The sequence below is a fragment of the Ursus maritimus genome, unplaced genomic scaffold (genome assembly GCF_017311325.1).
Source record: "Ursus maritimus isolate PB19 unplaced genomic scaffold, ASM1731132v1 scaffold_2, whole genome shotgun sequence".
Classification (NCBI taxonomy): domain Eukaryota; kingdom Metazoa; phylum Chordata; class Mammalia; order Carnivora; family Ursidae; genus Ursus; species Ursus maritimus.
Window position 1 is genome coordinate 40,887,006 of NW_024424452.1, and position 13,636 is coordinate 40,900,641.

At 45.0% G+C, this 13,636-nt stretch overlaps 1 protein-coding gene across 1 annotated transcript in view; it reads right to left on the reverse strand.

The window, feature by feature from the left end:
• Nucleotides 1-12,750, reverse strand: part of GON4L (gon-4 like) — a 62,783-nt gene extending 50,033 nt beyond the window's left edge. The window contains exons 1-3 of the mRNA XM_040635774.1: nucleotides 12,704-12,750; nucleotides 10,066-10,596; nucleotides 4,896-5,087 (exon numbers count right to left, since the gene is read on the reverse strand). Coding sequence (XP_040491708.1) covers nucleotides 4,896-5,087; nucleotides 10,066-10,570 — 697 coding nt within the window. The 5' untranslated portion in view covers nucleotides 10,571-10,596; nucleotides 12,704-12,750. The remainder of the gene's footprint in view (nucleotides 1-4,895; nucleotides 5,088-10,065; nucleotides 10,597-12,703) is intronic.
• Between the last annotated feature and the right edge of the window lie 886 nt (nucleotides 12,751-13,636).

Sequence of the window (13,636 nt, forward strand, 5' to 3'; positions counted from 1 at the left end):
TCATAATTAAAAACATCTACAAAGAAAACTCCAGGCCCAGATGGCTTCACCGGTTCATTCAACAACACATTTAAGGAAGAAATACCACCAATTCACACACACTCTTCAAAAACAAAACCATGAAAAGCACAAAAACAAAAAGAAGAGGGAACACTTCCCAACTCACTTTATGAGGTCAGCATGACCCTAATACCAAACCATGCAAAGACAGTATAAGAACACTATCGGCCACAGGTACAAGAATCCTTAAAATATTAGCAAATCAAATCCAGCAATATATAAGGGTAATATATCATGATCAAAAGGTGTGGTTTACCCCAGAAATGCAAAACTGCTTTGAAATTTTAAAACCAATCAATATAATTCACATCAACAGACCAAAAGCAGAAACAAAAGATAATCTCAATAGATGCAGGAAAAGCTTTTCACCAAACCTAACATCAATTCACCACAAAAACTCTCAGCAACCAGGAATAGTCGAGAACTCTCTCAATCCGATGAACAACCTCCAGCTCCATGGTGGAAGACTGAGCACGCTCCCCCGAGGTCAAGAGCAGAGGAAAGAGGCCTGCCCCCATCACCTCTCAAGGCTGTACTGCAGGTCCTCTCCAGCACACACAAAGCCGGATGGACAAATGGAGAGGAAGAGGAAGAGAGAGGGAGACATAGAGGGAAGAGGAAGAAAGGAAAGACGTACAAACTGGAAAGGAAGGCAAAAAGACTTGTTTGCAGATCACATAATTATCTCTGTAAGGAATCGCTAAAGATCTACCAAGTATATACAACTAATAATGGACTTACAGCAAGGCCACAAGATAGACCGATACACCCCAGTGTATAGACTGGCAATGAACAACTGGACGTTGAAAAGAAAAACTCTCATTAGCATAAAAGAAGAAATATTTAGGTGTTTCACAAATCTAAACAAATAGGTGAAAAATGTATACGTAAAGAACTACAAAATGTTGCTGAGAGAATTTTAACAGATCTAAATAGATCTTGCTCGTCAATTAGGAGACTCAGTATTGTTAAGACGGCAACTTTCCCAAACTGATCCACAGATTCACTACCAATCAGTATTTCAGCAGGTGTTTTTTTTTTTTTAAGATTTTATTTATTTATTTGACACAGAGAGAGAGAGCGCGCCCACAAGCAGGGGGAGTTAACAGGCAGACGAAGAGTGAGAAGCAGGCTCTCTGCTGATCCCAGATCCTGGGATCATGACCTGAGCCCAAGGCAGACATTTAACTGACTGAGCCACCCATGTGTTCCTCAGCAGGTATTTTTTTGAAGAAAATAACAAATTCTCAAATGTACACGGAAATGAAAAGGAACTATAAATAACCCAATAACCTTGCTTAAAAAAAAGGGTGGGGGGGACCTGAGGCACCATGTCAGGCTCTCTACTCAGCAGGGAGTCCGCCTCTCCCTCTGCCCCTCCTCCCCACCGGTGTGCCTGCGCTCTCTCTCTCTCTCTCTAATAAACAAAATCTTAAAAATACATATATTGGGGCACCTGGGGGGCTCAGTCACTTGGGCATCTGCATTCAGCTCAGGTCATGGTCCCAGGGTCCTGGAATCGAGCCCCACATCGGGCTCCCTGCTCAGTGGAGAGTCTGCTTCTCCCTCTCCCTCTGCTCCTCCCCCACCTTGTGCTCACTCTCTCTCACTCTCCCTCTCAAATCAATGAATAAAATCTTTAAACATATATATCTATACATATTTATATATACAATTTTAAAAAGGACAAAGGTAAAGACTCAGACTGCCTGATCTTGACACTTGCTGTGAAGTTACATGGATCAAGCCCACGTAGTGTTGGTGAAAAGTCAGACACACAGATCAATGGACAGAACGGAGTCTAGAAAAGACCCGCACTAATATGGCCAAGGAGCTGTTCACAGGTGCAAAGGTAATGTAATGGAGAAAGGAATCGTTTCCAAAAATAGTGCCGAAATAAACAAACATCCACATGCAAAAAAGAACCTCAAATATGCCTTACACATGATACAGAAGTTAACTCAAATTGGATCATATACTAAATGGAATATGTGAAACCATACAACTTCCACAAAAGAAACTCTGTGAACTTGGATTGGGCAGAGTTCTTTTTTTTAATCTTTTTTTTTTGTTTTAATGTAAGCTCTACACCCAACATAGGGCTTGAACTCCCAACCCCAAGATCAAGAGTCACACGCTCCTCCAGCTGAGCCAGCCGGGCACCCCAGGATTAGGCCGCGCTCCTTGATATGATTCCAAAACCATATTCCATGAAAGTAAAACCTGAAGCATCTCCCCACAGCTAACACTAAACAATCTCAGAATAATGACAGCGTCGCACTGTCACTCAAGTAATAAAATAAATATCCACGAGTCCATACTCACATAAAAACCAAATAAATACATGAGGAAGAAGGGACAGCTCTTCTTTATAGAAAATCCCAATTAATAGATATAGAAGGAATGAGAGAAATAAAAAATGCTATTAGAACAACACCAATAATTCTTGCAGGCAACCCACCAATGGATGCTAAAATAGTGGGCAAACGTTTGAAGAGAAACAGGACACATGCACAGTTTTAAAGGATCTTCTGCAAGCAGTGCCTGGGTGGCCGAGTCAGTTAAGCATCTATCTGACTCTTGATTTCGGCTCGGGTCACGATCTCAGCATCATGGGATCGAGCTCCGAGTCTGGCTCCGTTCTCAGTGGAGAGTCTGCTTGGGATTCTCTCTCCCTCTGCCCCTCCACCCCCTCTCTAAAATAAATAAGTAAAATATTTTTAAAAATATAAAGTATCTCTTGCAAGACATGTACTAATTACAAAAGGAGTAAGGGCTTATAACAGAATAATGATCAAACATTTGACCAAAAATGATCTACAATTGGCCAATAAACACATGAAAATATGCTCAACATTATTTTCCTTAGGGAAATGCAAGTTAAAATCACAAGGAAATTCACTTACTAAAATGGATAAAATGTAGGCATCTAACAGCGGCTGGCGAGGACATGGACCAGTTGCGAATCTCACACACCATGGTGGGAGTGTAAGATGGGAAAGCCACTCGGGGAAAACGGGTAAGCTGTTTCTCATAAAGTTAAACATACATATACCATAAGCCCTGGAAATGCCCCTCCTGGCGATTTACCCAAGAATGAGATCTTACGTCTGTCAAAGACCTATATGTGAATGCTTACAGCAGCTTCAGGCCAAAGCTGGAAACAACCCGAATGTCCATCAACTGGTGAGCAAGTGACCTGTACATCTATGGGATGGAATACTACTCAGCAATGAAAAGAACAAACACGAATAAGTCTCCAAAGCATTGCACCAGGAGAGGACAGCAGATGCAACAGGCTCCTAACTGTATGCAAACATGAGCAGGACACTGTAGAAAACACACACAGACTGCAAGGACAGAGTGAGGGGGCGGATGAGACTGGGCTGAGAATGAAGGCCTGCAACAGGGAATGAGCTTTTAGGGTGAGAGAAATGTCCCATATGCTGATGGTGGTGGCAGTTAGAGAACTAAATATGTGTTTCGAAACTCACTGGATAGTTTTTATTGAAGGCAAATTATATCCCAATAAATCTGACAGTACAAACCAACATAAATTTCCACATTACTAACAGAATAAAGAAGAAAAACCGTATGATCATCTAAATAGAGATAGAAAAGCACTGGCACAATTTAATACATGATAAAACTCTCCAAAAATTAGAGGAAGAACTTCCTTAATCTGACACAACATATCTATAAAAATATAGGGCTCCTGGGCGGCTCAGTAAGTTAAGCACTGCCTTCGGCTCAGGTCATGATCCCAGAGTCCTGGGACAGAACCCGCGTCGGACTCCTTGCTCAGCACAGAGTCTGCTCCTCCCTCTCCTCCCTGCTCGTGCTCTCTGTCAAATAAATAATCAAAAGTCTTTAAAAAAAAAAAAAGTATCTACAAAAAGCCTACAACTCTCTCATGCATAAACGAGGAATATGGGGGTACCTGGCTGGCTCAGTTAAGCATCTGACACTTGATTTCAGCTCAGGTTGTGATCTCAGGGTCATGAGATTGAGGCCCATGTCGGGCTCCACACTCAACAGGGAGTCAGCTTGAGAGTCTCTCTCTCTCCCCACCACCCCTCTCCCTCCCCACTTCTAAAAACAAAACAAAACCCCCCAAAAACAAGAGGAATACGGAGTGCCTTCCCCCAAGTTCAGATGAAATGTGTATGATCACCACTAGTATTTGCAATAAGAAAAAGGAAATCACAGGGGCACCTGGGTGGCTCAGTCAGTGAAGCATCTGCCTTTGGCTCAGGTCATGATCGCAGGGTCCCAGGATCGAGTCCCACGTCGGGCTCCCTGCTCAGCAGGGAGTCTGCTTCTCCCTCTACCCCCTCCCCCGCTTCTGATCTCTCTCTCTCTCTCTCTCTCTTTCAAGCTCTCTAATAAATAAAATCTTTATTTAAAACAAAGGGTTGAATGGATACAGAAAATGTAGAAAACTCAACAGAATACTAGACAGCAAAGAAAACGAACAATCTACAAGTACATGCCAACAGTGTGGGCCAATTGCATAAACATAACAAGATGAGTGGAAAAACGCAGTCATGAAACATTGGAGTTCCACTCATATGAAGTACAAAACAGGTGAACCCAACTGGGCTGCCAGAAGTCAGAGTAACAGTCCCCCACCGGTGAGGTGCCAGTAATAACTGACAGGTAATACTGTTTCTTGATCTGGTTGCTGGCTGCATGGGTGTATTCAGTCTCCAAAAATTCAGAGAACTAGAATATATTAGAATACATGCAGTTTTCTGCATATTATACTTCATATCATGCTTCAATAAAGAGGATTTTTTTAAATTACAAAAGTAGAAAAGAAGGAGAAAGCCTACCCATCGGAATGAAGAGTCCACCGTCCTCTGTCTCATCCTCAGCTTGCGGAGCCAGAGTCCCGAGTGGCTTTTCCTGAGGACAGGCACAGACATCTGGCTGAGGGGACTTCCCAGGCTGGGCTCCTGGTTTTGCAGAGTGGCTGCCTAATGGCAGCGAAGGCATCGCCCCTCCAGGATGCAACTGAGGTTTTCCTGGAAGAATCACAAGTATTGCTCCACACTCTGCCCATTATCAATCATACTAGGTTGCAGAAATCAGCATTTTGTTATAAAGTCCTTTGTAGCTGGGTAGCTTCATTAATGATGCATACACCATATAGGCATTCTCCTCTCTTACAGGGTCCGAAGACATCAAAGCTCGGATCCAATGTACTCATCTATAATGTCAGGGTGTTGAACCACATAATGCCTACGATCTACTACTTTTTTTCCCTTTTAATTTTAAGTAGGCTCCACGCCCAGTATGGGGTTTGAACTCACGACCCTGAGATTAGGAGTCACGCACTCCACTGATCGAGCCAGCCAGGCGCCCCAAGGTCCTTCTACTTCTAATATGCTTTGAGATGTGCATTTTTTTCCTATGGAGGAATCAGAACGATAATTGTGGGGTGGGGGGCTGTTATACTCCTGATGACAAAGGGACATTTTCCATGGCCAACCATTAATACCACATTTAATCCCACTAAGTAATATCCATTATAAATGTCCTAAACTTTCGGACTCTGTAAATTATACAGAGCATTAGAGTAAACATCACCATAAAATTACCAATATATGGTTCTACAGTTCATTAGACAACTTTCCCGTCTTCACCTCAACTCTTAATGAGTGCTACCTTTCTTCTGGGGAAGATGGGGCATTTAAAAAGCAAGGAAACATTCGTGCTGTAGCGAAAGTCAGCGTGAGAACAAGCTGTCATGGGGAGGAGAACACAGGCAGAACAGCTACAGGAGACACACACAGGCATGCTCGACAGTGACCGCTTGCTCCTGAGACAAGAACACAGGGGAAAGAGCGGAGGGAAGAAAAGGGTGCCCAACTTTTCACGGTGCACTGTGGGCATCTATGAATTGTCTTCACGTCTGTGTATTACAGACACATGACACATTAACAGATCAAGTTACTTATCACTGAGCTCTACGCAGAGCAGCCCTCATGCTGTGACCTGCTGTCTCATCGACACGGGGACTTTCAGCCGGCGTAAACATGGTTTTAAATTGGACCATCTTCTCCCCCAACAAAGAAAAAAGCTTTCCTCTTAAAGAAGCCATGAATCAATCCTGACTTGCATGTACTCTCAATCTTCAGTGCTTCACTTCCGGAGCCCATGGCTACTCCACCACGTCAAAACGTCCCACGGCTTTGCCTTTCACAGGGATTGGACAAGGAGTCAGATCCCAAATCCAACAAATCCAAAGTTGTTCTCAGCCAAATTTCTTAGAACAGAGAACTTCAATAAACAGCACAGTGATCTCCTTTCATCAACAATCATGAACAAGTTGTACAATTAATGATGTCGACATTTTCAAAACTGAACATAAAAGACTTTTTAAACAAACATGCCAGAAGTTCACTTTGGTATGTAGTTTCCATTGATACTTCTACGACCTAAAACATGTCTGGAACTCTAACACTGTTCCTACAGTTTACCAGCCACAGATTCCTTTTCTTTTCTAAGTTTTATTGATTTAAGTAATCTCTACATCCAACACGGGGCTCAAACTCATGACCCTGAAATCAAGAGTCACACGCTCTTCCAACTGAGCCAGCCAGGTGCCCCAAAAATGTTTTTTCTATGACCACATCACATTGCTTCTCAATTTAACTCCTGTCTCAGAGACCCCACAGGAACCCCACTCTTCCTTTCTTCTCTCTGTGTGCCAGATGATCAGAGCGCCCTAGAAAGGGAAGCTGAGGGTAAGACAGAGCAGGGGAAGCCTTACACGGAACACGGCTGTAACTTATTTACTGCCGGCCTAGAACTGTGAATTGGTAACATGAAAATAATTAGCTGAACTGTGCAAGTCAACTAATTATAAGCTGAAATCTGCCTAAATTAATCATTTAAGAAGGCAAAAAAAAAAGTGTAAGTAGAAATTAGGGTATGTAAATCGATTTTAAAAGAACAATGAAAATTCTGGGGGGAAATAGAGGGAGCAGTAGGGGGTTAAAATTCTGTTAGAGGGGCGTCTGGGTGGCACAGCGGTTAAGCGCCTGCCTTCGGCTCAGGGCGTGATCCCGGCGTTATGGGATCGAGCCCCACATCAGGCTCCTCCGCTATGAGCCTGCTTCTTCCTCTCCCACTCCCCCTGCTTGTGTTCCCTCTCTTGCTGGCTATCTCTATCTCTGTCGAATAAATAAATAAAATCTTTAAAAAAAAAAAAAATTCTGTTAGAATATACACCAACACAAGGAAGGTTTAATCACTAGCACCTGCAGCCTAGAAACATGATTTCACAGTGTACCCATTGTAACAAAATGCCGATACAGTAGCCCCCTGCTTATCTCCTGGGACACAGGTTCCAAAAGCCCCAGTGATGCCTGAAACTTCCCATAGTGTTTTTTCCTGTACATACCTGACAGTTTAATTTATAAATTCTGCAGTGAGATTAACAATAACTAATAATAGAACAATTATAACAATGTACTGTAATAAAAGTTATACAACTGTGATCTCTCTCTCTCAAAATATCTTACTATCCTGCACTCACCCTTCTTCTTGTCATGATGTGAGATGATGTGATGCCTACGTGAGGAGATGAAGCGAGGGGAGTGCTGTAGGCGTGGTGACACAGCATTAGGCTACTACTGACCTTATGACGAGGTGAAGTCAGGAGGATCATCTGCTTCCAGACCATGGTTGACTGCAGATAACTGAAACCACGGATAAGGGGGAACTACTACACTTCAAAATAACCCAGATTTTTTTGGTTTTGTTTTTTTCTACATAATTGTAATACACATGTTACTTAAAAGAAAGCAAAACAACAAAACAAATATATAATCTTTTTTTTTTTTTTTAAAGATTTTCCTTTTAAGTAATCTCTACACCCAACAAGGGACTCAAAACTTACAACCTGGAGATCAAGAGTCACGTGCTCCAATGACTTAGCCAGCCAGGCGCCCCTACACTAAATTTTAATGGTAATTACTATGCGTAGTAAGATTGTGGGTGATTATTTTCTTCGTTAAACTTTTCATTATTCAAAATACATATATATGAATTTTCAATCTTCTTTCTTCCTTTCTGTTTTGCATGTTACACTTCTATTCCACAAAAAAAAAAAAAAAAAAGTGACTGGGGGGGCAAAGGGTTCTGGATAGACACTCAAGAGGTCCTTCCTTTCTTGGTATTACAGCTCATTAAAGTGCAAGGTGGTAGAATCCACTTTCAATTATCCAGCTTTAAAAAGGGGAGTGGAATTACAGATAATCCTAAACAAATGTTTATTTTATTCATCTACACTTGGACATCTGTAAACTAACCACTGAAATATCTCTAGATTCCACTCCTCCACAGCTGCATGACTTTGAACCCCTAGTGAATGCCCATTCCTTCCCTACTAGCACTGGAATTCTGTATCCTCTCCACATCCCCCACCCTCATGTCACAGACACAGCCGAGCTTGAAGAAGACATCTCGGGGACCCTGCTGCCTCCCTGGCCGTCTCCATTCTCCTGCTGCAAAACAGCCAGTGCTGCTATCATCCTCCCTCCTGATTTCCATCAGCTGATCTCCTCGTCCCAGCAACTCTCCGACGCCCCTTCTCAACCACCCCCAGCCTGCAAGCGCAGCCTCTGTCAGGCCCCGTCATCCTTCGCTCTCCTTTGTCACTTGTAAATGATGTGCACAGTTCTGAGAGCTCTCCTCCTCCTGACTTCTCCGATCACCTCTCCAGTTTTCCCTTCTCTGTCATCTTCCTCAGCCTGAGGTGGTCCACTTCCTCCACACTCCTTTCCATGAAGAAGCAGCACAACGAACAGTTTTGACCATTTCTACTCCTACCTATTACCCAGCTTCAATCTCAGAGTTCTAGTTTATCTTGATGGCCCCCACAGCACACCTCACACTCTGCATGCCTAAAGCCCAACTCCCTTCCAACCCGTCCAACGCCTGCACCACCATCCCCAGGACAGATATCTTCAATGGTATCAATCTCCAAGCAAGACTAACTCTCCCTTCGTAATGTCTCTAAGACGCACCATTTCTTCCCTCCTCACTGCCAACATCCCAGGGCACGCCTTTGTAAGGGCTCAGGGGGAGAGGGGCAAGGCTCTGTGTGCTCTGCACCAGCACTCTCCACGGGAGGCCCTACTGCACGCCCACACCAGCAGCACCTCTGCAGGCTTGCCCAATGTGTGCTCCACATCCACTCTTCCCCAGTCTACGGAACCCTACCAGTCCCTCAAGTCCCAATTACAAAAATCCTAATTCCCTGTACCACACATGCTAGCACTTACACACCACCTCCAGCTGCTCCAAATGGATTACGTGTTTATGTCTCATCTTCCCAACTAGACCACAAGCTTCCCGAGGTGAGAACTGTGCCTTCTGCTTCTTTTATTTATTAACTGACTATCACCTACAGGAAAAGTTCAAACACTTGAGCATGAAAAACAAAGCCCTCACAATCTAAACATAATCAACCGCTCTGAAGTCATCTCTCACTTCTTCCAATCAACCACGTCACCATCACCTTCGGCCTCTGCCTTGGTGCCTACTGTTCTTGGCCTACGATACCCCATGCCACCAACTGTCAAACTACAACTCATCCTTCAAGTCCTACAACCATCCTTATGTCATCTCTGTCAAGGCCCACCCAACGTCCCAGGCAGTAGTCTGTCCCCTTACACTGCTGCCCCTCCTCCACAAGCCCCACTTCGTGGATACCCACCAAATCACAAAAGGCCATACACAGTTCACCCCTCCAGACATGAGCGGGTAAGAGAAAGAGAAGGATACAGAAGAGGATCTTGGGAATGGGAGAAAAAAGGAAGTCTCGGCCCATTCACAAAGCTGATTGTCGACCCTTACAAGCAGTGCAGTTCCGAATCCATAGTGAATCAGTATCCCCCGTCAGAAACACCGCTTCGTAAAGGAACTGCAGAGAGCACAGTGGCAAACAGGTGCGTCATGGCAAACGTGACCGAACGACCATTCACATCTTACCTCCTTCTTCCTTGACTTCTTCACTAGGCTCTCCTGAAAAAGGCTCCTTTGTAATAGGATGGTCACCTCTGTCTTCTTGGGGAACAAGCCCAGGCCTCAGTGTAATCTTCTTCCCTCTCCTTGAGCCAGTGGCCTGGGCTTTTCCTTTACCAATGTGTACATTAAGGGGCTGGGAAGACTCCAAGGAAGGTAGGGTGATTCCCTGAGAGATGGCCGCATCAACAGCTTCTAGAACTGGTGTGTTTGTGTCCTGGGTGAGCACTCTAGAGCTCAAAGATGGATCCTCCACACCAAGCTGATTTCCGGCATCCTGCACAGACTCTACTTGGAGGCCAGCTGCTCTGCCATGACTCGGACCCCCAGAGAGTGACACTGACCCCAAGTCTTTCACCTGGCCAGACGACGACTTAACAGCTGACTCCAGGTCTAGGTCCTCTTCCTCCTGGTTGCCTTGGTGCTGGGGGGACTCTGCCACCGTAGTCCTTCTCTTCTTACAGGGCAACATTGTACAAGTCCCACTCCTGTTCCATCCTGAAAGGAGAAAAGCAAGTTCTCATCACCCTCATGTTAATTAGTGATAATAGCATTTCTTCAAGTATCTTTCCACTCATTCATGTTCAGTCATGGACACAGTACTTTATACCACATACACAACGTCCCAGCAGGTGGGAGGTGAGAGACTGTGGTTAGAGCGTGGTGCTCAAACCCTAATCCCACTACTGCTCAGCATGCTATCTTGGCTGATTTAACCTCTCTGATCTTGAGTTTCCTCCACTGTAAAGGATAGTGACTGTGCTTACCCCACAGAGTTGTGTTAAACAGTAAGTGATTAGTAAATGTTAGTTATCATTACCATCAGGAAGGTAGAAAAGCATGATGCCGAGAGCAAACTGTGCAGTCAAACTCCATTTGTTTCCCAATCAGCTTCTCTCCAGCTCCGTGACCCTGCATAAGTTACTTAAACTGAACCTCAGTTTCTTCAGCTATAAAACAAAATAGGGGAGCCTGGGTGGCTCAGTCGGTTAAGCATCTGCCTTTGGCTCAGGTCATGATCCCAGGGTTGGGATCGAGCCCCACGTCGGGCTCCCTGCTCAGGGGACAGCCTGCTTCTCCCTCTGCCCTTCCCCCCTCCTTGTGTTCTCTTGCACTTGCTCCTTCTCTCAAATAAATAAAATCTTTTAAAAAGTTTTTAAAAATAAAATAAAAATAGCATCTATGTCATCAGACAGCAATTTATTACATCAAATATGTTTGCTATTGCTGTTTTCATAAACAGGTAGTTCCATTAACAGAAACAATCCAAAAGCAAAGTGTGGTTGTTTAAAAAGGTTAAGCTATATTAACAGAAATTTTGTGTTGAAAACAAGAGAGTTCCATTCTCTATGCTATGTCACTTCTTGACTCTTGGCTTCAATTCCAGTTATTCACAATTTTAAGGGCAACACTAACTTAAGCTGGAGGGTATCTTTTATGTTCTTATAGTACCTGTTTGCAAACCTCTTTTACAGTATTTATCACTTCTGTCATTCTCTTGTCTGTCTCCTTCCCATCTCCTTCCCCCAAAACTCTGTGCTTTCTGAGGAAAAGGACTCTTCCAACTAGCACTCCTAGTACTTGGCAGGGTCTGCCTATGGTGTACTCATGAACGTTCCCTGAAGAAACAAACGAAAGAGGGCATGAACTTCCCATTTGGTGCTTATTCGATGCAGCATTTAGACCATGAGTTAAGCATTTGTATGGAAACTGATTGCATCTTTCTACCCAGAAAAACTTTACTCTCAATATAATAGCCTCGGGAATAAAATAAGTTGCCTTGTACAACACTGAGTTCTTCCTCACTGACAACGGGACAATGCCCATCTATCAGGGCACTACACGAAAGCTTGGACTAGAGGACTAAGAAAGTTCTCTCTCAGAGTCTGAACTATGAGGTTATTTTAAAACTCTCCAATTCAGGGGCGCCTGGCCAACTCGGTCAGAAGAGCGCAGGTAGGACTCTTGCTCTCAGGGCCGTGAGTTCCAGCCCCACGTTGGGGATTGAAGTTACTTAAATAAATAGACAGACGGATAATTTTTAAAAATAAAATAAACGTCCCTAATTCAGTTTCTCCAGGCAGCAGGAGAGAATCCCACCCCTGGCCCCAATTCAGCCCATGTCCTAATCTTGCTTACTAGGGCTCAATAAACAAGTGAAGGTTCTGCTGATCCCGGTGAGGGAGGGTGGGGAGTAGGTTAGAGGTGGGGTGGGAGCAGCTTGCACGGGTCCTGCATTTCAGAGATGAAAGACAGGTTGAGAAAAGAAAAAGAAGGACGGGAGGCAGCCAGCTACTATTCAAAGGCAGCAGGGTGCAGAGATGGGCTCCAGGCACTTCAAACGCAGCAGCTCTCATACGGCCCCGGCTCCAGGAACTGGAGTCACAGGCGGGGGTGAGGGGGGGGGGCGGGAATGAATGCGACCCCGGGCAGCGCCAGCGCGGGCCCCTCCCGGGCACAGATTCCAAAAGGGGGTCCTCGCTGCGCTCCCCACCTCGGCGCCGAGTGGCGGCCCAGGTCCCCACGCCCAGCCCGGCACCGTCACGCACCCCGCGCTGACCCGACCCCTCTTCCCTCCCCACCGCACGCGCCCCGCCGCCCTCACCAGCCGGCCGGATCCCGCGGAAACCTAGCTCCGCTACCGCCGGAAGTCGACCAACGGCAGCGATGGACGTGCGCGTCCCCGAGCCGCGGAGCGCGGCGCCAGGCCGCCAAGGAGCATGCGCCGGCCTCCAGGCGCCATGCTAGGTTGGGGCGGACTGAAGCTGGTGCGCTCGCGGTTCGCCCGGGAATTGAAAGGGGATCCCTGGCTTTCTCTGTCCGTGGAGCTGTCCTACTCAAAACAAAGCTGGGGGCTGCGATTCAGAGGTGTAGTTTGACAACTGTTCCTTCCCGCCGCGAGATACTTGGTATACGGGACCGAGGAAATGGCGAATTCATAAAATTGCAGAAAGAGGACTCCCTGACTTGTACAAATAGTGCGGTTTCCCGAATAAAACGAAGGCAGTCTTGGACTCAACCCATAGTGATTATTCCTATGTGTATAACACTCTTCATTCCACCAAATGCTTTCATTTACGTTATCATAAGTGAGCTGCTCTTCACAATAAACCCTGTGAGACAATGGATATTGTACCTTCCAATTTACACAGAACGAATTTGGGCTCAGCTGGGAAGATGATTTCACAAACATACACGGCTATCAAGGGAAATCAGGTATCCTAACTCTGGCTTCTAATGCACGCAGATCCAGTGCTCTCGGGAGGGTGCCTGGGGCAGAGTAGATGTTCATTCAATACATGGGTTTTCTAGAACCATGTTCTTTGCACTTTTCTAGAAGGACAGAATGTCGAAGCTGAAAACATACATTCAGCTGTCTCAGTTTACAGGTGAACCACCAACAAATATTTATGCATTTAAATAATTTGACCTGATCCTGTCTGTAAACAGGATGAAAGCATCCACAGTCAAAAAAGAAGAATGAAATTGCGGTAATCATGGAGATTACTGCCAGGATTCTACAACCTGAATCACCCTG